The sequence below is a fragment of the Lates calcarifer genome, linkage group LG12 (assembly GCF_001640805.2).
Source record: "Lates calcarifer isolate ASB-BC8 linkage group LG12, TLL_Latcal_v3, whole genome shotgun sequence".
NCBI classification, from domain to species: domain Eukaryota; kingdom Metazoa; phylum Chordata; class Actinopteri; family Centropomidae; genus Lates; species Lates calcarifer.
Window position 1 is genome coordinate 21,101,348 of NC_066844.1, and position 27,984 is coordinate 21,129,331.

The 27,984-nt window shown below is 41.7% G+C and overlaps 3 protein-coding genes across 11 annotated transcripts in view; 2 read left to right on the plus strand and 1 right to left on the minus strand.

Annotated features, from left to right (window-relative positions):
* The first annotated feature begins 5,401 nt into the window (after positions 1-5,401).
* Positions 5,402-16,509, plus strand: LOC108885987 (leucine-rich repeat neuronal protein 1-like). Its single transcript, XM_018680566.2, is given in 3 exon segments — positions 5,402-5,901; positions 13,356-14,574; positions 14,576-16,509. Coding segments are annotated over 2 exon segments (2,148 nt in total). The 5' UTR covers positions 5,402-5,901; positions 13,356-13,587; the 3' UTR covers positions 15,737-16,509.
* A 417-nt stretch (positions 16,510-16,926) lies between these two features.
* On the minus strand, positions 16,927-22,818 carry sumf1 (sulfatase modifying factor 1). 2 transcript variants are annotated; one of them, XM_051074653.1, is made up of 9 exons: positions 22,467-22,818; positions 21,105-21,278; positions 20,885-20,959; positions 19,765-19,847; positions 19,542-19,664; positions 19,326-19,440; positions 18,444-18,557; positions 18,310-18,365; positions 16,927-17,642 (listed from the first exon to the last, which is right to left on the minus strand). In XM_051074653.1, the coding sequence occupies exons 1-8, from the start codon at positions 22,737-22,739 to the stop codon at positions 18,339-18,341; spliced, it is 984 nt and encodes a 327-aa protein (XP_050930610.1). In that variant the 5' UTR covers positions 22,740-22,818; the 3' UTR covers positions 16,927-17,642; positions 18,310-18,338. The 2 variants fall into 2 exon arrangements, with proteins under 2 accessions (XP_050930610.1, XP_018536096.1); XM_018680580.2 differs by having other exon boundaries at positions 18,310-18,369; positions 22,467-22,816.
* A 212-nt stretch (positions 22,819-23,030) lies between these two features.
* LOC108885988 (inositol 1,4,5-trisphosphate receptor type 1) overlaps positions 23,031-27,984 on the plus strand; it is a 66,271-nt gene continuing 61,317 nt past the window's right edge. For 6 of the 8 annotated variants that reach the window (XM_018680567.2, XM_018680568.2, XM_018680570.2 and 3 more), the window contains exons 1-3: positions 23,035-23,445; positions 24,451-24,565; positions 27,093-27,163. In XM_018680567.2, the coding sequence (XP_018536083.1) occupies positions 24,474-24,565; positions 27,093-27,163 (163 nt within the window). In that variant the 5' untranslated portion in view covers positions 23,035-23,445; positions 24,451-24,473. Of the gene's footprint in view, positions 23,446-24,450; positions 24,566-27,092; positions 27,164-27,984 lie in introns of all 8 variants that reach the window. The other 2 variants (XM_018680574.2, XM_018680573.2) reach the window with 2 other exon arrangements.

A 27,984-nucleotide genomic window follows, 5' to 3' on the forward strand; every position in this document is an offset into this window, starting at 1 on the left:
GTCTGGGAAACGAGCATCTGTGAAAAAAATTGTGCCAGTCCAACTAAGCTATTTCAAAGTGGTGGACCAACCAACTGACCATCAGGCCGATGTTACCATTCTGTGAAACAGGATGAACAGAAATCAGATTTCTGACCGTCAGCATTATAACATACAGTAGCTAACAACCAACCAGCCTCTGAAAATGTCAGAGGTCGTTTCATATGTTGCTTCCCGGTGTGAAGTATAAAGACATGCTGTGTTGTTGTGACCTACAGAAAACACAAAGAGCAGAATAAACTTGTTTCATTATTGACTCAGAACCTTTCCATCCTCATCTCCAGAGACGCAACACAGCCTGTATAGTTCCATGATCTCAACATACTGTTGATTATTATTTAATGATGAGAGACAGATGGTAAAGACATATTTAACTCTGTGCTGTCATACTTTGCAATGGATTGAATGGAGATGATTTTAATTTATTCAAGAATACTTTAACTTGATGGCATTTTCCCAGCTGTTTTTGAAAATATGAAGTTTCAAAAAAACAGACTCCGTTAGTTGTCTTCAAAGCAGCCAAAGCAGTTTCCTTCTCCTCCTTTGCAAAACATCAGTGATGTAAACAATTTTGATGCCACGTGGTGATTAAATATTAATGTTTTATTTCAGGGGTATGAACTAAAATGGAAGGGAAAAAACATGGCTGGTTAATGTTCTTGTTTTTCTGAGAGGGAACATAAGAAGGATGATAAATAAAATTGATTAACAAGAGGCTATTATTCTACTATTCTATTCTATCACAAGGCAGCACGCCCAAGAACAATTACCTTAATTAATTTATTTTTGCATAAAGCAAACGAGTACAAACAGCTACCTCACAAAGTCATACGTATACACACATGCTTCAGAAACTATTTACATTTTCCATTGGGCCAAAACAAATCAACCAAGGCCTGTGTTTGACAAACCCAAATGAAAGTCAATCCCCCAGAGCCTCTGCTAAATTGCTTTGCTCAGGAGCAATTATAAAGGGATCTGTTGATTTTGTTGTTAAGTGGCTCTGATTGGTTGCGGAGTGGCAGGCCCTAATGTGGACACTAATGCAAAGTGACATGTGTAACAGGAGTCAGGACCTCATCACCTCTGTGGCTATTAAGACCAATTCCAACGGGACGTTTCACACTCGTGCTCACCTTGAACCTTGGCAGTGCAACTGGATGTAAACATTCAATGTCAGAACCACTGATGGCACTGGCCCACATTTCTATACAGGATGACTAATGATTGACACAGTTTGGACACAGCATGGAAAAAAATGTTACACACTTTTCCAGTAAAGTCTGACGTATACATGTCAATTCACACATACAGTGTACAGCGCTCAGTTCAGTCCAGTCCCAGATGTTCTCAAATCACTTCCCTCTAAAACTGGCCATTGACACTGCCTGTTGGGTAAATGTACCTTTATTTCAGAGTCGACCTACTGTATCCCTCCTCTGCAGCTGTCTGTTTTATCTTACAGCTCATCCACAGCACAGTTGATGAAGCATGCTAGACAGACATGTAAGAAAATACTTAAAACAATAGTTCAGCATTTTTAGAAATACACTTAACTTAACCACTTAACTTTCTTACTGCGGGCTAAATAAAATTATTGATAGATACCAGATTGATACTGCTCTTGTATCTCTCTGTTAAATGTGAAGCTATATCAAATGGTGCAAATGGTTAGCTTAGCTTAGCTTAAAGACTGGAAATAGGGAAAAAAGCCACCACAGCTCTGTCCAGAAGTAGAGAAATCTGCCTACAAGCACTTCTAAAGCTCATTAATTAACACATTATATCTTGTTTGTTTAATTTTTTACAAAATCCAGTGTGAAAAAATGGCATAGGGTATTTTACCAGGGGATGTTTTTCTTAGCTGGGTGCAATTACTTTGTGGAGACTCCTCTGGTTGCCTGGCAACCTCATAACCCCCCACCCCTTCATAAAACCACAGCTTGTTGTTAAACAACATTGTAATTACTGAGCTTTATGGGTGCTTTATAGGCAGATTTTTTTATACCGTTGCACAGAGCCACACTAGCCCTTGTGCTAAGCTAAGAAAGCTGTACCTGGCTTGAGTGTCATGGTCAGCATACAGATGTCAGAGTGGTATTGATCTTCTAATGTCCTGGCAAAAAAGCAAATCATCCCAAAATGCCAAATATTCCCTTAATTGTGTAAATTATCAGTTACTTATTAGTGTGATATAGTATGATATAGATCTATCACATAAAGCCAAGTGAAAGCTACAGGGAAAACAATAAAAGCACTACCTGTACACTCTGTTGGTAACCAATAAAACAGCCCTGCAATAAATTAAACCTCAGTGAAGCTTTTAACCACTTTTCTTAGGAAAGAGACAGTGTTTGTCATGTGCATGTATACATAAGAGTGTGTGTGTGTGTGTGTGTGTGTGTGTGTGAAACACAGCATTGTTTGCTCTAGCCTGGCAGAAGGTGGCAATGGTACCAGGAATGGTGTGGTAGTGACATAATGTCACAACAAGGTAGCAAATGTGCTAAATGTTCAGAGGCAGGCATCTGTTCCAGTTACAGCTGAAGACAGCATCAAGCTGTTCACATTCACACCAATTAGGATCTGATGTAATCAAGATCTAATTATAAAGTACTCCATTTATCTTACAATGAAATCATCTGCTTTTCTTATGTTCAAACAGACACCATTCAACATATTCCAGATAAACTGTGGGTGAACTTTGCAGTGAAGTCGTGATACATGTCTGTGTGTGTCGCAGCCTACTTCACAGCATTATTTTCCCCCCAACATTCATCTCATCACTCCTAAACTCTTCTCATTTAACATTCTACCCATCTATGACCGAAAACAAGTGCTGACAAGAAAAATGACACCTTGTCTTCTTGTCTCAGCTGAGCATAATGCGGCAAAATGATGAGAAGACTCGAAAAGGTAAAACAGGGGGCATATGTTTCTGTGTGACTGGTTTTCCCAGATGGCCATGTGGAGGGAGCTGTGTGATCAGAGATCTAATAAACCGGTGGATATGCTGCATCGCCTTTCCTGGGAGGGGAGCTGTTGCCATGGCAACCACACCACAAGCACTGCAGGTTAATGGTGGGAAATTATGATTTTGCCAGATGCAACTAAGAAACAGAGTGACTGCTGAATCAACTTTCGGCTCTCTGTGGTGGCAGGACGATACAAGCGGCTCTCACACTGCAGTTTTTACACCACATAGGCCTTTGAACACGTTCCAGTTGGCTCTCAGCAAAAAGAGATCAATTTCACTAATAAATATGTATCTAGAAAGGTTTTACTCCATATTTCCTACATGTACTCACTCAGCACTAAATCCTAAATCTAAAAGTAGCCAAATATTTAAATACACTTTTCATAATATAGTGAAACAGCCAAAATTATCTCAACTACTAATCAGGTGTATATAATTAGTGGTTCTAAGGATGACTGAAGATTTAGAAATTCTATGTCACACTATATATTGAAAAGGTTTCAGACCACTGTGTGCAAAAGGTTACAGTAACATGTTTGCCATTTGTAGTTTAATACAGCAGCATGAGTCATATAACAGCATGGGTGAATTACTGATTGACCCTACTAAACAAAGGTTAAAGGACCCCAGGCTAAGTCTTTGACATTTTGGAAAATACACTTACTCACTCTCTTGCCAACAGTTAGCAGAGAAGATTGATACAACTCTCGTGTCTGTACAATATATATGAGGCTAAAGCCAGAAGTCAATTAGCTTAGCACAAAGACTAGAGAAAGGAGGGAGACTGCTAGCATACACTGGAAAATAAATAGTTCAGCACATAACACACAGAAAAAACAGTGGTGGATGTTTTTACACTTCAGTTTTCATGCAAATGAAACAAATATGATATAAGCTAATAATTAGTGAGCTTTAGAGGTGTTTTCCCCTGTTTCCACGCTTAGTGCTAAGCTAAGCTAATCCTCTCTTGGCTCCAGTTTCATATTTATCATGGGCAGAATTTCTAAAATGTACTTTTAACTGTTCTTTTAAGTGACTGATAATATTTATTGTCACATTCAAATGGCTCACCCACTCTTGTCCATTATAAACAGACCAAAACACCTTTGGAAAAACAAAATGTTTGTGCCCTCTGGCTTTCTTGAGGATATTTAGACCAACTCCATATTGCCTCTGCTGGAAAGGGGTGGGGGTTGGGGGGGTCCATCCCCTGGGGTCCATCATCTCATATTCTGTCAGTGCATAGTGCAGGTCCCCAAAGACAGGTGATGGAATAAATACTGAACATTTCTAGTTTCCAATTTGTCAGTTTCTTTTTTTACACCAGCAATCCAGTCATATGAGATCAAATTTGATCCTGAACTGTAGACTGTTAACGATACAGCTGATAACACCTTTTAGAACAGGACTACATGAATATCAAGTGTGATTTGATACTGACTACTGTGACAGACGTGACGGATATGGTTTATGGAAACATGTTTGTTGGCATCTGTATGTAACCACTTATTTCAAGGGGAAATGGTGGATTACAGATCATATAGTACTTTGTTTTGTTGTAAATAATCAATAATGACCGGTTATTACTTAAAGCAGGTTACATTTTGAAAATGTATATGGGTGTGCTTGAAATAATGTCAGTTCTGCTGAACCCTTTAGTGTTTGGGTGCTTGTATTAAGAAGTAACCTTTAGGCTGAGTACATAAAGCTGCATTTACTCTTCATGTGTTTCATTAATGAGGCAGCTGCATAAATTATATAACATTACGCTTCCGGGAGAGATTTTTCGGCCAAGACAGTCAAAGCCAAAACTCTGTTGATCCTCAGTTAAAAATGGAAACACATCTGTAACTTTCTGCTAAATATCCAATATAAACAGACAAAACCAGCACATGACATCTGCCTGGCACACTTTCTAGTCTCAGCACAGATGATCACATTGCTTCTCTGTTGCTACAGTATGGATAAAGAACCAGCCAGACAGCTCCCAAAGCAGCAGCTCAAACAGCAAGTGATGAAATGTTGTCATTTTCACTGCTCCTCTTGCAGGAGAGGAGGAGGAGGAGGAGGAGGAGTAAGAGGGGAGAAAGAATCCAGACAAGTGACAGGTCTGAGAGAAAAAATGTCTTTCTCTTTCAACATAGACTCCTGTGCACAGTGTTTGGGTGTGTACGTGTGTGAGGTAGAGAGAAAGGGAGTGAGTGAACGAGAGAGAGAGGGAGAGAGACTAATAAGATCCACTTTACAGTTCATAGCATTTCATAATTATTATGAATTATTAATCAGCAAGTCATTAAGTATATCAACTCCACCTAAATGTCTTTTGACATCTTCCCCTCAAACAAGCCTTAAGTCCTTAAATAAATGGTGATGAATAAACCTCAGTTTTGTTGAAATGTGATAATAGAGACAGGTCTTATTGAGATCAGCAACTGATGCCATTGGCTCCATCACTTTTCACCATAACTCGCAGCTCGTGGCCGCTTAGGGTGGGACTTTTGTTCCCATGATGGTGATGACAGAACAGATGGTGAGGTTGCCTGTTTAGGCACCGCTGTCGGTGTCAGACGCGTTTCAGTCCAGCTGACCTGCACCAGGCAGCTGCTGCTCTACTGGAGGCTGTGCGCCGCAGCGTTCCCCACTTCTGAAGTATCACCGCCGTCTCCCAACACCCGGAGCAGAGCAGATATTTACAACCGAGGGGGTGTTTTCCACAGATAGAATTTATCCTCATTTATAGGGCTGATTATTTATCCTCCAAAACATAATTTGCACACACACCCCCTCTCCGCTCGCGCATCATCCCGGAGCTGCGGACACTGCATGGGTCAGATACAGTATCAGCCTGCAGCAGTCTAGCGTACGGAGGATACAGCGCTTCGTAGGTGAGAGGAATGTATTTATTTTATGCATGTGCTGAAATATTCATAGACATGTCTGCAAAATATTTCTCACTTTTTTGTTCGGCAGGGAGAGGTGATTTTTCCAGTCTGGTCTGGAGTGATAAACTCGTAAAGATGAAGTCATCATTTGTATGTTTTAAGAAATGCATGGACCAACAAAGATGAAATGAAACAATAACTGTCTTCTGTCTCCGTGCTGGGGGTCCTCGTGCAGCGCGTGTTTCTATCTCAATGAGATTGTTTTTTTTATGGCTTTAGTAAACAAAGATTTAATTCAGACAGACTACAGATCCTGAAGATTGATCATGTTTACCTATGTCTGCTCAGCATTTATCTGCAATGTATGCTTTGGGTTAACAAAATGAATAATAGTAGTGTTAGATTTACAAGGACACTGTGCTCTGCGTTCAGTCTATACACAGCATATGATAAATATGAGCCCTGCTCAAGTCTAGTCTTTTGATAAATACGAACTGATCAGAGATCAGGGGGAGGGAAACAAAGAAAACATGAGCCAAATCTGTGCACTACAAACTAGGTTGCAATGTTCAGTTTTACCACAGAAAAGCTAAATATTAATGAGTTGTGAGTCTCCAAAAAGCTCATTATTAAAGCTGCAGTCTTGCGGCTAGCAGCCCTGACATTTCACTGCACTGTGACAGCGGGTTCAACTAACAATGTAGTGTAACATTTGCACAAACTGCAGTATCACTGGCCAGTGCAGAGTGCAGCCGAAACAACTGAGTATAGCAGCAATGGGCTCATGCGCTCCCTCACACATAATTTGCATGCCTAAGGGTCAGGGAATTAGGCAGATGTTCGGAGATGAAGACTCAGAGGAGGAAGACAGAATATCTAGTGTTTGTACACAGAAGTTTGAGAAGGTTGGGAGAAGTCTGCATGGTTGAGGTCACCTTTGTCAAGAGGGCTCTGTTGTTTCAGCTGCTGCATTACACACCTGTTACTGAGATCATAATACAAAGAGCAGGAACTCACTTTTATCAAGACACATGGTAGTAAAGGAAAATCATGCCTTGCATTATTTGCACCATTATCACGTTTCAGAGCAGCCTCAGCCATGCAACTTTGTGTAGTTTACTTTGTCTGGGGAATAAATGGAGACAATTGATCCAGATGTCGCCTAATGAACCAATGATATAAGAGTATAGCAGACTGTGACACCTTCCCCCAATCTAAACAATGCACAGTGACGTAGTATCTCCTCAGCTAGAAATGTGGAGTGTGAGAACATGCCGAAACAAAGACTTGTCTTGGTGGGTGTGTGTGTGTGTGTGTGTGTGCGCGCGCATGTTTGGGGAGGAGCCATTGTAAGCCATAGGGCCTAACTCTGCAGTATGGTGCTGGGGTTCCCATAGCAGTGGTGGGGAGACAGGGTTTGCAACAGCTTGACCTTCTCGCTTTGTGAACATGATCTGAAAAGGAGGAACACAGAATCATGATGAGCCACTGAAAGGTTTTGTCAAGTTGTTGTGACCGAGTCAGCTGTTTTGTTGTCCTTTGTTTTTATTAGCAATAAACCAAACATGAATTTGTGTTATCACTTTGCACACTACTTTTATCCTAGATAAATATGATGTAAGAGACTGTAATACTTTTGAATGTAACCATACATTTTAAACTCAGCGTAGTAGTAAAAAGTTATATTAAGCATTTTGAGATGAAATCATACAGGACAAATGTTAATTTAAAGCTAAATGCCCAGTTGAAGTAAAACAAAAATATGGGGAAAAAAACAGGAAAAATCACAGAGGCACATTTATAGAAATCAATTTTAAAAGCATTATTATTGGCACAGTCTTTTTGATTCAGAGGTCACTTTGAGCTGTGCTAACTTAATCGTCATTGACCTCTGCATTGTTTCAAACAGGAATTCCTGTGAGATTAGAGACGTTGGCACCGTCAGTATGATTGATCGACGCATCAGTGACAACATATTGGCTTTTCACCAATACTGCAACTGTAAGGAGAGCTGAGGTGGAGGCTGAGGAAGAGGGCAAAAAGAGAGAGAGGAAAAAATGAAAGCTAGAGAAGAAAAATTGTGTCAAGATCCATCTCAATTCCATGGGGAAATAAAGCTATCGTATGGATTTGCAGCTAATAGAAATACGGAGACATTTTGCCACGCTGTGGCTTTTAAACCTTAGTAGAGTCGAGTGCGCAGCATAGTCTTCTTTGATTCTATACACAGTATTGGATCTTCTTATTGTACCTTTGGCCCTGTTGTGTTTTCAGTTCAGCAATTTCCTCCCGTTTGCTTTCCAGTTGAAGCAAGAGCCCTCCTATCCTCTCCCCTCTTTACTTTCTCTCTTCTTTCTGACTGAGTGGACATGCATCCTTCTCCTCCTCCGCTCCACACCTCTGCCATCAGCAGCTGCATCAAAGCCCTGTGTGATGTGAAGTGAGACGCTTGCATACTAATGGAGTAGAAACAGGATGTCTCTCAGGCAGGCCAGCGCAGTGAGGACATGGAGAAAACATCAGGCAGCACTACTTAACTTTCCAGCACCACATGAACTCTGGACTGAAACTGATTTTCTTGGAAAACCGGTAGCTTTAGTGTGAAAATCTGGAAATGTATTGTCACAGTGTGGTGTATGCCAATGTGGAGAAAGAGTGAAACATTTGAACATATGTGCACAATACGGTTGTGCTTAAAACAACTATTTTATTATGATGGTTTTATGTTGCAGACAATTTCATGTACCAGTGGCATTTCTCAGTGCCATATTCCTTTAGCTGCCTGATGTCACTAATAGCTGTCTTCTAATGTTTTCATTTGGTTATGAAACAGACATGCCGGTGGCATAGCCGTTGCTATGGCGATGGCATGTCTGTGAGCCTGTTGTGCGGCTGCTGATTCAGAAACACTGCTTACATTTTGCACCCAGTGAAAAGGGCCTTAGAGATAGAGGGGGCAAACCATTGCCTCCTATGAAAAATGATGCAGTGTGCTATCAAGTGAGGTTCCTCCTGGCTGCACCGGTGGCACCGGTGTAGCGTGAGTGAATGTAGTATTAGAAGCACTGTATCTAAACTCTTGGAAGGTGGAATATCAAGTTAACTGAAATTACTTCAAAACAACTTAAGAGAGAATTTTGACAAGTCCTTCAAGGCAAGAGTTTTTTTTTTTTTTAAACTTCCTTCACTGTCGCCTGCACACACACAACAAAAACCTGCACTGCATAGATCTGAAGAAAAACGAGCCTGCATTCAACTGCAGATCTGTGTTCCTTTAGTGGCTCTGATTATCGTCATTGCTCCCTATATTGTCCAGCAGTCCTGTCCTATAAATGCATTTATGGGGCTGTAGCATGAAGCAGACAAAGCTCATTATGTCCCACAATTACATCTTGCTGTCTTGCTCTGAGACGCAGGGCCAGGAGTTATCTGTAGGGTTTATAGGAACTCTGTGGAAATATCAGGTGCTGTGAATGCATTTTTGTAGATGTGTGTGTGTTTTATATGTGTAATGTGCACTGAAATTAAAGCCTCATAAGGATTGGGTGTGCAAAGAGAGTAAATCCCTCCTGCTGGAAGCTTCAGTTCAGACAGTCAGCTGGATAATACCAAGCTGTTGAGGGATTTTTCTGTCTCCTTCCAGCAGTCTGTGTATGCATGCATGTCACAGTGTGTGAGTCAAACAGGAGCCAGGGAAAACTGAATGTGTGTTTTGTGATAGTATGGAGATGTGTGCAGTGTAGTTACATCTGTATGCATGCATTTTTAATTATGTTCCCCACAGTGTCTTTGCTCTCTGCTGCCTCAGCCAAGAGATTAGCAATAGATTTTCAGGATACAGGTGCTGGTACACAGTTGGTCCGGCCCTGCTTTGGCAGTGAGAGAATTAATCTCACACCTTATCTCTGTCACATCCCAGAGAACAAGAGTTCACAAAGGTGTTGTCCCACCAAAGTGATTCTGTACAGCATGGTGCTATAAAAAACTGTGGGATCAGGTTAACCTCTCCTTCTTCTTGTCATGTTTAAGGCAATGATCATAGCCAGGACATTGAAGCAGAATAAAAAAGCAGCAGTAAAGACGTTTGCTATTTGCACTCACAATTCACATCATTTCCATCCTGTAAAAGAATGCAGGTACTGAAATAACACTATGTGTATAGTGGTAATGAGGAAGTCATTTTGTAGCATCAAATGCTTTCAGACTCTATCAGTGATGACAATGCATCTGTGTATTTTAATAGTTTGATAGGTGATATTAGGTTAAAATACAATATATTCACCTTATGTTTAATGTGATTTACAAAATGTAGTCCTTCCAACACACACACACACACACACACACACACACACACACACACACACACAAACATGGTGTTTTAATCCACCATGTTAAAGTAGAAGTCAGAGGTGTTGTACTGTACTGTAAATGATGACAGTCCTGTAGAAGGTGTAAAGTGAAGGGGAATTGTAAATGAGTTGAGATAATCAGTGTAAATGCGTGTTGTTTCAGATATACAATAGCTGTGCTATGAAGGACACATACAGTAGATACAGTACATTGTTTGCCAAAACCAATGTCGTCTACACGGAAGCAATTTCCTGCACAAAGTAAATTGTGTGTGATGTTATTATGTGGACATCTAGGTAAAGGCTATAGAAACTCTTATCCTGCACACACTGTGTGCAGCAAAGAAGTGGGCAAGAAGTAAGAGCAGCAGGCAGTTCACCAGTTTGAATCCCTGGACAAGCATTGGGCCAGGAAAGCTTGGCATTATTCACAGGTGGGAAGCCAGTGAGGGATCATTTATTTGGCTAGTAAGGCTTTGCAGTAAAACTTAGAGATATCCCTAACAAGGACAACGCTTAACTCAGACCACTTTACTGGCCCTGGTCTGTGGCCAGCAGTAGGTATACTATGCAGCTTGTAAGTATGAATTTGTGTACCGCAGTGATTATGAAGCTGGCCATCAGTGAAAAAGAGCATATGTGCTCTGCAGAGCTTCCTCGGGTCAATAAGGTCAACACATACACACAGTGAGACATAGGTGGGAACGGATGCAGACCCCCATAGTGCTGCCAGGCTGCCAGAAACCTGGTGCCAGGTGTCTGAGTTTTATGGCCTCAGCATGAAAGCAGCGATTACTCCGCCTGTCTCCTCCAATTTAATACTCGAGCAGCGCAACACGTAGAGTAGGAGAGAAGACAGACAAATGTATTACCAAACTAAATATTTCCCCATATAACTACAAGCAGGTAATTTATGTAAAAGACATATGAATTGATTATTTTATAGACTGAATGGTTAAAGGCAGTAATTACAACATATTCAACAGTTATTTCCAGGCAGGATCAATGAATAGAGCCAGGAAAAGGTGCAGGTCCCGGCTGCCACACTTCAGTCACAGTTAGATCAGTTTGAGTGTGACTGGGTTATTGACCAGCCACCTGATACCAGGTACCATATGTGTTCTTACTCAAAGAGACATAAATACACATAACACTTTCTGCTGCATATTTGTTGTATTTGATTTACCTCCTTTTGAGAAATTTGAGAAAAGCTGCTTTTGTCACAAGTCTCACTCCTCTGGCATGTTTACATTTCTAGAAACGATCTTATAATGCTGTTTTTCTGCATTGTACCATGTTCCATTTTGCATTTGCTAAGCCGCTTTTGTACTATTCTACATGCAAATATGGAAGAAAAACTGTGAGAAGGTGTCAACACATTGTAGGGCGTGAACAGACAGCACATGAAAGGGGAGAGAAAACAATCTGTATCCGTTTTATGTTAATATCGGAAGAACTTGTCACTTGTGATGTGAAACAAAATACACCCAACTATCTGCATTGCACACAAGCATACACACACACAGACAAACACACACACTCACTCACACACACATTGGATGCTCAACCACAGTTTTTTATGAGAATAAATGTGAATTTCTATGAGTGAGTCAGACTAGAGGCTGACACTGTGGTGTTTCGTTTTAATGAGTGAGAGAAAGTCAAGAGTTTCTCCTTCTCTCTCTTGACTATGTAAACTATTAAAAGCTATAGAAGCTTTTTTTTTATTGCCACTTTTGACAACTCCCCCATCATCATGCAAATACAATCTCACTTAGACACATAAATGCTAACATAGTAAAGTTACACAACACAGTTACATTTTCTAATTTTTTGAAAGATTTTAATATACATGAAAACATTTTAGGATGTGTTCAGAGAAACGGATGGCTGATTCCTCATTCCCATTGCTCATGTTGTCAAATCTGCTTGTGGAAATTGAGTCTGTACCTGTCATCCCCACAGATGTTCCTAGAACTTGGTGTCATGAAATCGACAGATTAAAGCAAATGCGTAAAATATGACTATTCCTGTGGGGGCTCTGTCTGTCATTCTACTTCAGTCTCTCTCTGCTTGTCTTGGTTTGACCAATCTTAGACAAGTAAGACGTGCAGACAGCCACAGCACTGGCGCTTCCAAAAAATTGCTAAATTCACTTTATCTGTGTATGACTGCTTCCCATGGGTCTGTATCGTAAGTAGTGAGTGATTAACAGTGAAGAGTGCACACTCCCCGTATATTAAGCCTGTTGTGTAATGGGCTCACAGCCAGAGTTGCCGGCTGTGCCCACCCCACACACTCGTTCAAGAGGATCGCTGATACCAAGCTGGTATGCAGATAATCTACCCAGCCTAGAGAGAAAAACATGTTGGTAATCTCTGAGGAGACAAATACGCAACACATCAGGAAGGCAGAGCTAATATCAACGCTATCTTCTTAGCTGCTGACAAATACAGATCATACTGTACCAAAATTTCTATTTGCTAGTTTAAGTGTAATCTGAACTAAATGGACATTTTGGTAATGGAACAGCCAAATTATACATTTCTCTTTACTATGAAGTAAAGTACTGCCACATGAACTTATGTATTTAGTATCAGAAAACTTTGTTTTGACAGAATATCTTTATTGTTAGTGTTAACACATAGCAATATTTTTGCATGTAAACATCAGTATCTGAAACTCATGAAACTTCAGCATAGAAGCTAATAGCATAGTGATTAGGTAGTTTTTGACATGCATAGTCTCACTGAACTTTATTTTAACATTCAGAGGGAACTTTTTCTGTATTTTGAAACTCTGTCTGGCTGTGTGTGAGCTCATTAAAAGGTAGGAATTGAGTGTCTACACAACAGCAGAATGAATTTGACAGATTAATTCTGCCCTGTTAGACACGTCAACTTAGTCCCCTAAATATCTGTGGGGTGGCACTGTGGAAAACTGCCAGTCGTCTCATTTGTTACCCTCTGCAAAGAAGCAAGTATAACTCTTATAACTTCTTCGATTCAGCTGTTTTTCAGTTTCACTCCTTCGCTGTGGTATCTAATCCTTTACTTTTTTGCTGTTGTAATGTTGTATATTTAAACTGCGTCATTCTGTCTTTTTTAGGTTTAAACCTCAACGTGTGGAAGTGAGGTGCAGCAGTGGAGTTTGGACCAGATGTTCGACAGGCCTGCCTTCTACAAATACTTTCCTCTGGATTAGAAATTGCTAACTAAAGGGTCCACCGCAGCTAGCAAACAGCAGAGGAGACTAATGCTCATGAACATTCCCATCATACCCTTCTCCTGAACACTGCCTCTCATCTAAGCTTTGTTTGAGCAGAGAGAGAGCAGACAAAATGGTGCTCAGCTCTCAGCCTTGGCCTCCTTTAATCTGGCTGTGCATGGGATTGCTTCTTCCCTTTCTGTCGCCCATACACGGCAAAGAATGTCCTTGTTTGTGCGTATGTGAGATCCGCCCTTGGTTCACCCCCCAGTCAACCTACAAGGAGGCAACCACAGTGGACTGCAATGACTTGAGGCTCACACACATCCCTACCAACCTGTCAACAGATACCCAGGTGTTACTGCTCCAGAGTAATGCTATCTCACACACCAGTGGAGAGCTGGAAGCGCTGTTCAACTTGACTGAGTTGGACCTATCTCAGAACAACTTCAGCACTGTGGAAGCAGTGGGCCTCACAAACATGAACCACCTGACCACTCTGCATTTAGAGGAGAACCAGATCAGTCAGCTGCCAGACCACTGCCTGGGAAACCTCTCCAACCTCCAGGAGCTCTACATCAACCACAACCAGATCAGTTCCATCTCTCCTCTGGCGTTTGCAGGCCTGCACAGCTTACTGCGCCTTCATCTTAATTCCAATAAGCTCCATGTCATTGACAGCCGCTGGTTTGAAGAAACACCTAACCTTGAGATCCTCATGATCGGGGAGAACCCAGTCATTGGCCTCCTAGACATGAACTTTAAGCCTCTAGGAAGCCTGAGGAGTCTGGTTCTGGCTGGCATGGACCTCACTGACGTGCCAGCGAATGCATTTGTAGGTTTGGATAACCTGGAAAGCATTTCTTTCTATGACAACAAACTGGTCAGAATCCCTCAGTTGTCCCTACAGAGAGTTCCCAATCTGAAATTCTTGGATTTAAACAAAAATCCAGTTCAGAAAATCCAGGAAGGAGACTTCAGGAACATGCTACGTCTGAAGGAGTTGGGCATCAACAATATGATGGAGTTAGTGTCAATTGACCGCTATGCTCTTGACAACCTACCAGAGCTGACAAAGCTGGAGGCAACAAACAACCCTAAGCTGTCTTATGTCCATCAGGTTTGCGTTTAGGGACATGCCCTCTCTGGAGAGCCTGATGCTCAACAATAACGCCCTCACTGCTCTTTACCAACACACTGTGGAGGTATTGCCCAATCTGCGGGAGATCAGTCTGCACAGCAACCCATTGCGCTGTGATTGTGTCATTCAGTGGATGAGTTCTAACAGGACCACGGTACGCTTCATGGAGCCCCTGGCCATGCTGTGCAACTCCCCAGCAGAACTCAAGGACCAGCGGGTTCGAGAGTTAAGGCTGTTGGAGTCTTCAGAGCAGTGCCTCCCCCTCATATCCCACGACACCTTCCCCAGCCACTTGAACCTCGAGTTGGGCATGAGTGTCAGTCTTGACTGCAGGGCCATGGCAGAGCCGGAGCCAGAGATCTACTGGGTGACTCCACTTGGGACCAAAATCACTATAGACACTGTGTCAGACCGGTACCACTTGAGCAATGAGGGGACCCTGCGGCTGTCTCACGTGCAGGTGGAAGATTCTGGTCGCTACACCTGTGTGGCCCAGAACACAGAGGGGGCTGACACAAGAGTGGCCACCATCCGTATAAATGGCACCCTTCTTGATAGTGCCCAGGTGATGAAAATCTTTGTCAAGCAGACTGAATCCCACTCCATCCTGGTGTCCTGGAAAGTCAACTCAAATGTTATGTCCTCCAATCTGAAGTGGGCCTCAGCCACCATGAAGATCGACAACCCGCACATCACCTACACAGCTCGCGTCCCCGTAGACGTTCATGAGTACAACCTCACGCACCTTCAGCCCGCCACTGAGTATGAGGTATGCCTCACGGTCTCCAATGTCCACCTGCAGACGCACAAGTCTTGCGTTAATGTGACAACACGTAGCGCCACCTTTGCCCTGGATCTGTCAGACCAGCACCCAAGTGCGGCTGTGCTTGCTGTCATGGCAACCATGCTGGCCTTCCTCAGTCTGGCCACTGTGGGCGTCTACATGGCCCGCAGATGGAAGAGAAAAAACTACCACCACTCTCTGAAGAAATACATGCTGAAGACCTCCTCCATCCCCCTTAATGAGCTTTACCCTCCACTCATCAACCTGTGGGAGGCTGATGGTGACAAAGACAAAGATAGCAGCACAGAAGGAAAACCCTCTCCCGTCGACACCACACGTAGCTATTACATGTGGTGAGGATTCAGTAAGGAGGCCTGGCTGCCTCTCCAGCAGCACAAAAAGACACACTTTTGCCATTTTGGTGCAAAAGTTGTATAATGTTGCAAATGTTTTTTGTATTCTCAGCTTTGCTAATAAGAGGCAGAGTGATCAAGGACAGGATTTTTATTAGTATAGCGTATCGCATTTGTTTGATTCTTTCTATCTCTTAATTGTCTCAGACTCTCCAAGATGGCAGCTGTATTTAGCCTCCAGGTTGTCTTAGTTGCTATGCTCTGTTTCCTTGGTGCATTTTTGACTCACTTTCTTTTGGGTTAATAATCCAGCAGCAGGGGCTGATGGCCTTCTTGCAGCATTATTAAGTAGAGATCAGTGTTTCTTTTTCTGTTTTGTAAAACAGGTAATCTGTTGTGCACTGATAGATAATGAAGTTTGTATGAACTTCATGTAAAAGCTGACAGCGGGGTTTAGACTTTTTAACTGTCTACTGAATGTTAGCAATTGTGCAGTAATGTTGTATCAACTATACCTTTGAACTTTCTGATTTAAATGGCAAGAGAATAGGATTTTAGTTTGTTGATAGATGTGATGTTAATGCTAGAAATACAAATGTTTGTTAAAATATTTTGAGGTTTGTTTTTTTTTACTTACTACAGTGCACTAGAAACTTTTCAACCCTTTCCCCGTTTACTCACTTATTTTGCTAGATTTATTTCGCTAATTGCTTAGTTTATTATTTCACATGCAATATGTATACTGAAGAAGTCAAAATAAATAATTTTTGGTTCTTTTGCAAACATATGTTCTTTTTTCCAATTCCTGTGTTAGTCCTGTAGTTATTATATCCTTCAGTTTAGGAAGACACACTCACTCCCTTGTGAAACATGCTGCTGGTTTCATGTGGAACTTAAAAGATTTCAGAGCAACTGTGTGTACACTCTTTAGATAGATAGATAGATAGATAGATAGATAGATAGATAGATAGATAGATAGATAGATAGATGTTTGAGCATTTACTGCCCTCCGGTGGACGCTACACACTACAACCACATATTAAACTTGCTCAATATGGCTGTTATGAAGAGCAATAGTTATTAAACACAGAGTAATAATAAAGTACCACTGAGAAATTTAGCATCAATTAGCCAAACATAAAGTCTTCCATACTTAATCACCATAACCCTTTTGAGTCAAATTAAGAAAAAAGGTGCTTTATCTGGTCAGCTCTTCTTTTTATTACACTCATTGAGTACTTTTCAGGCAGAGAAAAAAAAAAAAAAAGTAAAAATAAAACATCTCCAACTGAACACACATACATACACACAAACACGTCCATACGTGCACACAAAGAGAAAGACAAACAGGATAATTTCAGATTCATCAGTGTTTGCAAAAATATATATATTTACAATAATTTTACACAATCTCAGTGTCATTATACATAAAAAATGACTTAGCCCTTGACAACTGATAAAACTGTTGCAATGACCACACTGATCTTTGCTGCATGAGTTACATGAGTTATTCAGGTCTCTGTTGTGCTCAGAGATGTAAAGAGAACAGATCAGAAAACTGGAAGACAAACAATCTTTTCTATTAATTTCTAATGAAAAAGTTTGAAAAAATACAGATTTAAAATTTAAGACAGTTCTGACATTGTCTGCAGTGGTATAGGACAAGGCCCTTTTTTTAAAAAAACATCATCAGATGGACACTAACACAATGGCAGATAATACTGCATTCATGGGTTTATTCTGCATCCAACACTGGGGTCAGAGAGCAGCTGGATAAGGGACTCTGTGTTCAAGACAAGCAGGTCAGGTCACTGTTGCTCCTGAGAGACACAGCGAAAACCGAGATTAGAGGCTGAGCTGTCTGGAGTGTTCTGGCTTCGGGCCGCACATCGGTATCTGTAACAATAAGACTAAAGGAAGAGGAAAGAAAAGAGGGAAATTTGCTGTCAGTGAATTTATGTCTGACTGTTGTCCTCTCCACCCTCACATGGTTTATTCATATGAAACAAACAGACCTCTGTGCTTAGGACTTATTTTGCATGCAATTAGTTACATTGCCATGGCAACCGATTCTAGTGGCAATGGTCACCAGTGGGTGGCTCAAATGGTGTTGCAGATGAAGTAAGTGTACCATATGTGTTGGTATGAGTTCTCTTATGCTCTCCATGAACATTATGAAATGTTCACATTTTTCAAGTGTCTTGAAACTACATCCAGAAAAAAGCAGCTCTGCATGCACTATGCATATACTGTACCAGGAAGAAAAGGAAGAGCGGGGGAGAGGCTGCAAATTCCATTTGTAATTAGGTAGAGACAGGTAGAGAGAAATAGAGAGCTTACCTACTCTCTTTGCAAATGCAGGTGTCAGAACTGTTGTTCTCTAGTTTCAATACTAGCTATAACCCGTTTGCACCACTAGTGAGTGTTGTTTTGTTTTCACTGATCAGTTCTAATATGTCATTAAGCATCCACACCGGTGTTTCCAATATCACTCTTAAACTTTGAACTTAATCTTTTAATTAAATATGTTGAAAACAGTTAGGAAAAAAGTTTAGCTTAAGTGATTGTCTTCTTTACCTTGTGGCACATGTATGATCCTCCCTTCTTCACCTTATCCGTGCCTGAAGTAGGACCTTTCTGAAAAAAGGAGCAAACGTCAGGGCCAAGTTAAACCTGGAAAACTCAAAGGCTTAGAGGTAAGATCATCTTACTGGGTTGTGTTGCTCGTCTGTGGTGTGATGCACAGTCCACCAGTCTGAAGTCCATTCCCATGCGTTCCCCACCATGTCGTACAGACCAAAGCCATTGGGGGGAAAGGACATCACCTATAGGATATGGGGAAAATAATACCACATTAACTCAATGTCTAGTTAAGTATTTTTCATTTGAACAAACCAGTAGAAACACTATCGTTTCTTCTGAAAGCATGAAAGATATGTGAGCCCTATGGCTATATGTGCTGCTGGACTTTATGTGCATATTGTTTTGTCGAAATGAGCATGTGACTCTGGGGGAACTTTCCATGAACTGACTCACAAATACAGATTGTTTAGTGGCCAATCTGGATCTACAGGTAGTCTAATCTTTTCTTCTATTGCCTTTAAGTCAAACATTAATGAAAAAGCATACTGCATTGTAATGATTACATTGTGTTATTTTTATTAAGGAGATGGAATTATACCTATATTTTCAGCTACTGGATCAGAAAGATGCAGATTAGAGGACAATTTCCTTTCAGCAGCTCATACTCCTAAAGGATCTGAGTGCATACATTCATTATTGATACTTCTAAAATTGAGGCTTTAAAGCCCTCTCTGTAGAGAATGAAACTGGATTAATATTATCTAATGGCCGTTCATTTGATCTCTGGAAGCTGCAAGCCTCTGGTGTGACTTTATCAACTTCTGAAATGAGCTCTTATCTCCAGCAACTTTCATTTCCTGTAGATCTTATAGACCGCAGCTCAATTATAAATCTGTTTCCAGTTTTGTGACAGTGGCTCATGAGCACTGTCATTCCTCCTCCTCCCTAACCCGACATATGATGTGTATTAAGCACGCCCAAGCTGTGGCATTTCCCTAACTTTGACTCACTGGTGAGGTTTTGATGTATCCATCTTCACCAGAGTTATGGTTAGGGAAATCCCCCTGCCAGAGGTTGGCGTAGTGTTGTCCTTTGGGGTTCAACTTGTTTCCCCAGGGGTAAAGTCTACATTGCAGGAAATTGGCATAGGACACTGTATGAAAACCACAGCACATGTACAAGCATTGTGATTTTTTTTATAGTTTCATTGTAAGTAAATATCATACCTGTCTTTCAAGCCGCCCCTGCAGGCGTGCTCCCATTCTGCCTCTGTAGGAAGTCTCTTGTTGGCCCAGGAGCAGTATGCAACAGCATCCGCCCAAGACACATGTAGAACAGGATGGTCCAGCCTACCAAAAAACAGGTTTAAAGTTAATTACTGAGCTCCTGTTTCAGTTATCACTGTTTGTTATGAAGCTTTTTAGTATATTAAGAAGAATATGTTTCAACCTGTCTGTGATGTGAGAGTCTGGACCCTCAGGGTGCCTCCAGTTGGCCCCTTTGACTGGAAGCCACCAGGGGGCAGCAGCCACCTGATAAGAAAGTAGTGGTTCACCATGGTTACACACCAATATTAAGCATTTCTCATACTCCTGCTCGAGTTTTCACTTACATACCCTGTTCAGGGGTCATGTAGATTTGTCTTAAGTGCACTGCGATGGTACTAATTGTTTCTAGCATTGCTGTATTGATGGGCACACACAGCACCTTCTTAGCCACATGATCAGGCTGCACATGACAGCTGAGATGAAGCAGTGAATTCCCTGCTGTCTGGCTTTCGTCTATGGGAGGCCTGCTGCGCTTGGGCCTCTTACAGCCAATCTGTGAACATTTCCAAGACTCTTAAATAACAGTGGTATATATCTTCATGTCTGTTTGGAGCCAAAAATACAGCATGTGCGTACCTGTGGCTGGTAATTTAGGTTTTCCAGATAAGGGCTTAGTGCACACATATTAACTCCAAAAATGTTCAAATGAATCATGACTGGAGGAAGATTAAAACAAGAGACATGTAAGATGAGTATTAAAAAAAGAATACAGACTATTTTTATATTATATTCCCAGAAAACACACAACATGTGCTGGAGAGACAACTTAAGCAGGCAAAGTGAAGTGGATATTGTGCAGATTTATTTCCTTTAACTGCATGTGGCAGTTTATTTTTCTTTATATCCAACCAAAGGCAAAATACTTAACTTCTGTAATACCTGTCTGCTAAAAGCAGGAAGCAGAAACTGTGTCCAACTTTTAAAAAAAACAAAGCGTGTGAACTTCTCCCCCTGGCCCCTGAATGCTACAAGTTTCCATGGCAACCGCAAAGAGTAAAGACTGAGTGTCCATCTGTGAGCGATTACATGGTCATGTGTGGTGTGAGTGTGTGTGTGTGTAAACGTGTGCATGTTTGAGACTGTGTCCTGATTTTGTTGCCCCTCTTGTGAAGTGCTGGGAAAGAAGAACTAAAACTCAAGGTGTAAACGCATATGAAGTCTTTCTACAATGCTTCATACTGGTGAAGCATAAAAAGAAGTGTGTTATACAGGTAAGTGGACTGTTGCATAATCATACTTACTGCTTGGGTGATTTGGTTTTTGACTGCCTCGCTCAAAATTCCCTCAAATACAAATGAGTCTCCAAATTTCTCCGCCTAAGGATAAAAATGTCAGCAGCAAAGGTGATGCCCATTAAATTTGCTTTCTTATTGGTTTTTGATTGGTTTTATTGATTCAACTGAATTTTAACAAAGTCAACGATACCATAAAAATCTTTGACACACGATAATTATCTTGTACCTCAGTAACATGTCCTGTGGCATTGACAAAGCTCTGGAACTGCCTGTTGGTGACTTCCTGGACGTCCATGTAGAAGGAGTCCACATGCACCAGCCTCTGAGGGCCTTCGCCGTCTGCAGGGATGCCTGGGTTGTCTGTTCCCATCAGGAACTCTCCTCCAGAAATCAGCACCATCTGTATCCAAGAGAAGACAAGCTGTCCCATGAATCCCTTACCTTTGAGGAAGAGGGTTACAGAATTAAAAGGATTATGAGTCTTTATAAAGGCTGGAAACTTAATCTCATGTGTGTAAAGCTTTGAGAGCTATCTGACCAGTAGGCTGCTAAATATGTCTTGAAGTATGTAAAACAATTAGGATATAATATCAACAGCAATGAAAAGGTGTTAACACATTTAAAAATAAAAGATGATGGATAAATATATCAAATAACAAAATACATCTTATGAGAAGGTATCATTATATAAGATTAACTGATGGCTATTCACATATTTGTAGTACAGCATAGCAAACTCTCAGTTTCATATATTTTGAAAGTATTTCTGGAACAACGCTATTCATCTTTCAGTTTGTCTTACATCATGGCGCCAGTGTCACCTACCTTTAAATACTTGCTGTCTGACATGTAATATTACCTAAGAGTTTTCCAGGACATAGGGAACTTCCACTAGGATTGCCAAAACCCTGACTAAGACCTTATCTGTCTTTAATCGATACCAGAAATAACAGTCTCGTCGGTCAAACTTGTTGAGTGACAAACTGGGCTATAAAGCTCATTGTACTTACTGAGAATAAACTGAAACTAGTGTACAAGTAATAATGAACAAGGAAAAAGGAACTAAGACAATAGTCTGCTTATATCACCCACAAAGCCTCAGTCTGAAATAGTCTGCTAAAACTACTGTTGGGTCTAACTTGTAAGAGCAAGTTAGCAAGAGCAACCTCCTGCTCAAAGTCAGCATGTTTACCATGAGCCGTGGAGGCTGAAATCTCTGTGCACCAAACTAAAAAGAGAGGGAGGGGTGAAATAGCTATGGGGTGAAAGTTTGACTAAAAACACGAGGCCTCTGGTCTGTGTTGTTGCTGACAGGGTACAGTCTTGCTGTAGGGCACTTCAGAAGGGCAACTGCCTAGTGCTGTATATATACTTGGTGGATGCAAGTATGTATACTTACTGGACACTGCTGACAGTGCTACACTTATTTAAAGTGACACTGACAGCTTTTCAGAAACTATGAGACTGACTAAGGTATTTTAAACTTGTGATCTCTCAGGTAAAGTTTAGAAATTTAAAATACCCAGTGGCCCCGTGCTCATTTATCTCTTCCCTCCTCTAAAGTCAAAAAAGGTTAACCCCAGCCTACCTTACTCTGCACTTTCCTCTCATCTGCCTGAGCCTCACTCGACCTCTTATTGGCGCCTCTGGAGTATCTGACAGCTGGATCTACTGAAGCTGTCCTGTCCTCCACAGGGTCCACAGCAGCAGGAGCGTCTCTCTTCAGCTTCTCGCAGCCGCAGCTCGCTGCTCCCTGCGGGGCCCCGCGTTCCTCCTGCTCGGCCCCGCATGATGAACTCTGGAGGCACACAGGTTTGTTCACGCACCCTAAGACGAATAACAAAGCAAAACAGCGCACCATTGTTGCAAGAACACGGCTCAAAATCCACTCATGTTGTTGACACTCTTACTTCCGCAAAAAGTCACGTGGTCAGTCAGCTGGCTGTGCAACGTAAAAATGTAACTCTTCCCTGCCCGAAGCGAATATTTTGTCCTAAATTTCTATTAATCTACGCACACTTTTACAAATTATGACTAGTGCCTGTTCATATAGAAGATTCTGGTTGTTTTTGAGTAAATAAATCACTTTATTGAAAATTACATTCAAGTAATTACTCAACCAAAACTATCAGTGTACTGCTGTGTGAGTTTATTTCAGACTTTTTTTTCCCCCTCTTGCGCCACATAAATCAAGGCACTGCAGTGGGAGTGATAACAGTTGAGGTTTTCCTCGGTTGGTACGGTATAAGACAGCATGGACATCATTTCCCAGCTATCAACACCAGTACGGCCGCTTGAGAAGAAGAAGAAGAAGTGGCAGTGTGCCAGACAGCTCAGCTCAGCTCTGCTCAGCCAGTGTCGCTGCCTTGCCTCAGTGAACACAGCCCCGGAGCACTGACAGGCGCGGAAAGGTGATATAGAGCCGTCAGAGGAAGAAGAAAGAAAAGAAAAGAAAAGAAACACTGGATTATTACAATCGCTGACGGCTGGATCTCGGTGGAGAGGAGAGGAAAGCCATAGTCATGTTGTCGTGAAAGCTGAACATCCGAGCGTTTACCACAGCCGAGGTAAAGTTGAAGCGCACAACAACTTGCTCAGTTTACCATCCCTCTCTCCTTTTCCCTATCTCTTGTCTTCTTCTTCTTCTCGCGGCGGAGATTTAGTTCGCTCTCCTTAAATGGTTAACACAGCTCATGACCGATGTCTGTGATGTTCTCGTAGTGCCAAAGAAACAAAAACAAACCCAAGACGATAACGAGTCTGGCTGTGAAACAGTGTGATTGCGGATGCCGATTAAAAAAATAAATAATGACAGCCTGCCTTTCACCGCTGGACGCGCTTTTTTTTTAAAAACTCAAGTTTCATGTGCGTTTTAGAGGTCGGATAAACAGGCCTGTTAGGCAGATGCGCACTTTTACTGTGTAACAACTGACAGTTCAATCGTTTGTGTAGTTATTTAAGCTCACAGCAGTCGGCTGTCAGCCAAAACCGCCGCTAATAGATCATTTTATTCCTAATTTATCGAGCTCAATGAGATGCAGTGCCTCAGCAAAGCAGGCAGGTTTTAAACCTGAGCGGAGTGAACCTGCAGCGGTTCACTTCATACACATCAGCCTCAGCTCCGATGACCTGTTGCCTGCCTTCCTGGTGGCTGCATCTCCTAATCATTAACCGTTCGGCCATTCCGACATAGTACAAACAGATTACAGTTACAACAAGCAGAGCATTTTCCTGCAGCTATGCAAATCTGTAACAGCCAGACAGTGGTATCAGTGTAGTCGCGACCTCTCAGGGAACCCTCTCTTCTAAAATTGCACTGCCACCTAACTCTGTGGCTACATGAGTCTGCTTGTGGATATTAAGTGAGTGTGTTGGCATTATCATATTTGCAAGTGCATGCTGTGTTTTACAGCTGAAGCTACATACATGTAATTTTAGATCAGTGTCATTAAGAGAGGATGTTTCTGATTCCTTTCCAGAGTTTGTGACACTTAACACTTAAAAGATGCAGATGCACAGTGTGAGAAATTTTGTCTGATTATCTGATTTGATTCATTTTTTTACTCCTGCAGGTGTTCCCCTGTGTGTGTCAAACATGTCGGATAAGATGTCCAGCTTCCTGCACATTGGGGACATCTGCTCCCTGTATGCAGAGGGATCCACCAATGGGTTCATTAGTACCCTGGGGTATGTTATGTCCACCTTACTGGCTAAATAGAATATGTGTGTTTGTTTGTGTGTGTGCCCGCCTCACACTTCTCTCTCTGTTCCACTGCAAGCTGAGCAATATTTGGAAGGAAGGAAGGAAATCACACTTTTAGAAAGATAGATTTAGTTAGACACTAATTTTGGTGCCATGAGAAAGAGCTTTTCTTTCTCATCTTGTTTACGTGACAGGTGCCCGATGGACATTTATTTGCATGTATCACCTGCAGCATCAGTCCCCACCGTCAGTGACCAAATGGGATTAACGAAACGGTTAAGGAGAGATAAATGGAAATCATTTTGTAGTTTCTCCCACAGAACAAAGCTGTGAAAGCAGTGGGTGGCCTTTTGAAGAGGTGCATTGACCACCATCACTGATAGTGTTGGGAGAAACGGAAACATAAGGGCAGCAAATGCACAGTTAAGGATAAAGTTTGTGTGTGTGTGTGTGTGTGAGAGAGAGTGAGTGAGTGAGTGCGGCAGGAGTGGGTGTGAAGGGCAGAGTTAGAGGAAGAAACACTGAGGTGGTGATGTGGATGGTCCTCAACACTAATGACAAAACTCTTATTTACAAGCCACTCATGCACCCACACAGTGGCAGCAATATTGTGTTGTTGTCCTCCATCTCCATCTACATATTTGGTACACGGTAGAACTACTGATTTTTTAGAAGTAAGATGCATATTGCTCATTAATATTTTGCTGTATGTGTTGTCTAGCTTCAGTAATGCTATCAGCTATCAGCCCAGTGTCCAGGACCTCCCCCTCCGCCCCCCACTCTGCTCATGAAAAATGGAATGACCTACAGCAAACACTGAGTCACTATAGAGACATTGTGGCCTTTCTCGAGTTCCACTGCATCCCACACACACACACACACACACACACACACACACACACACACACACACACACACACACACACACACACACACACACACTCGCACATATTCACAAAACTATCATGACAGTTTTGGCTTTGAGTTACGTGCAACCACCAACACAGCAGCATTCTCCAAATCTTTCGCCCTTAGAGGAAGAAACTGTACAGAGCATTTGAGCATTATAACCTCTCCTGCTGAGCAGCATTCCCAGCTCCTGTTTGGTCACTGGAGAGTGAGGGGAGGGGGACTGTGAGCAAATTAACGGTTAAAAAATGTTAAAAATGCTGCTTTTGTACCGTGAGGCTGCAGCAGGACCGGTCCTGTTTGTTCAGATGTGTAACTGTTAAACTCGTGTTAATCACTGACCGCTCTGAGAGGGATTATGTGCATCGTCCACATGTGCTAATGACCGTGCACACGTATAACCGTGTGACTTCTTCGCCCCAGATATTTTCTGGCTTTTTATCTAAGCCTTGTTCCTTGAGGTGTACAGAGACGAGGAGTAGACAGGTCTGTTTGGATGACTGTAGCCATTGCCCGGGAAAAAGGCCTGAAATGGATGTGGGATTTGGCCGCAGTCCAGACAAGTGTTATTCTAAGCCAGTAAAAGCTAAATTTGTCACCAGAAATTCCAGCCTGCCCACAGGTCATCTAATCCAGAATTATTTCTTCGTTATTGTATGTGGAGCGGGAGAGTAAACATGCCTCAACTGTGCAAGAGCTTTCAAAGAAAATAGGAAACACTAGTGGATTTTTGTACAGGCAGAGGTTTATGTTGTGGGTGCTTTTGCCCGAAACACCCAAAGCAGCTCACACACAAACACAAAGGGATTGTACAGGGATGCAGGGGTATACAACAGCTCAGATACAATAGTAGCAACAATTCCTATACATCTATACATCTCAATGAGTCTGTTCATGATGCTTTACTGTCATGTTAAGACTTTTGGCCTCATACTTACTGCTTCTCTATTGTGTTTCTTCTACATTCAGTTTTTAAATGATTAATCAGTTAATCAAATCATAAATCAGCGAGGAACTGGGCTGGAATTAGGGCCGCAGCTATCATGTGATTACTGTCACTGCTGAATAATGTGATTGTTTTCTTGATTAATCAATTAAGAATTGGGTCTATAAGCTGTCAGAAAACAGCGAAAGATACACATCACATGTCTTGTTTTGTGGGAGGAACACTACAAACCCCAAACATATTCAGTTTACCATCACAGAAGACTAAGGAGACCACCAAATAAATAAAACCAGGACCACCGAATATTTTGACCTTTTAGCTCTATAAAATAATCTAAATAATTAAGTGATCATCAGAATGGTTGCAGATCTCTTTTATGTTGATTACTATTCACTTCAGCTGTAGAATAAATATAAAAAAATAATCACTACATGTTGCAGCCCTGTGAAAACCAGGCAGCTGAGGGTGTCATCAGTGATCGGCTTTAACCTGTCATAAAACAAAATCTTCATAATGTACTTGCAAAAATACACATGCATACACACATACACACAGATATCCAAAACACAGAACACAAACTGACTGGTTGCCAGGATTGTGAACAGTGTACACTATCTGCACGTGGTTACAGTGTTTTCATGTGTTTATATTCGCAGCTTGGTGGATGACCGCTGCGTCGTCCAGCCTGACGCGGGGGACCTCAACAACCCTCCAAAGAAGTTCAGAGGTAAGAGATGGAGACGGTCGAATCGTCCTCCTGAGGCCTGACATCATCACACTTAACTGCTGTGTATGTTTATACTGGGGGCTCTGCAAGAGTCGCTGCTGAATGTGTTATGCTGTGTTTCTTTGGTGACAGGCGCAATATCTCAGCCCACTGGACTTCAAACAGGGCTGCCTTTGACAATGTTAATGGTGTGTGTGTGTGCGTGCGTGCATGTGTGTGTGAACGCACGTGTACATCCTTCTGCATCCATGCATGTATTTATAGCTGTGTGTGCTTGCTCATGCACCTCGTCTGCGGAGGTAGCGGCAGATGGAGAGAATCAGCTCTGATGTTGCTTTGTTGGAAAACAACAGACTTGAAAAGCTGCTTTCCAAACAAGAGCCTTGAGATGCCTCTTTGGGTGAACCCGCTATTATTAGCTCTCATACAGGAAGTAGAACTCATGACCCTCAGTTCTCAGGCCAGAGGTTTCCATCTCTGGGGAGCTGCCTTGCCTGACATTGTGTACAGTATATGAGTGTATTGAATTCTTCTGTTGTTCATGTTACAGGTTCTTGTTCAAAATATATAAAGCAGCACTTTTTCGTGATGCTGCTCAATAAATATTTGATTGAAAATGCAACATACTTGGACCTTTGGTAGATAAATTATGTTTGCTTAAGAAAGTATGTATGAGTGATTAGTAGTAATTGATGCAGTTTTTTGAAGTCAAAGGGTTCCTCCTCAGTTTTGGATCTATATGAGCTAAGTACACTTTGTTTAAGAAGTGTAAAGCTAAAATGATTAGTTGATAAGTTGATTAGTGTATCAACAGAAAGATT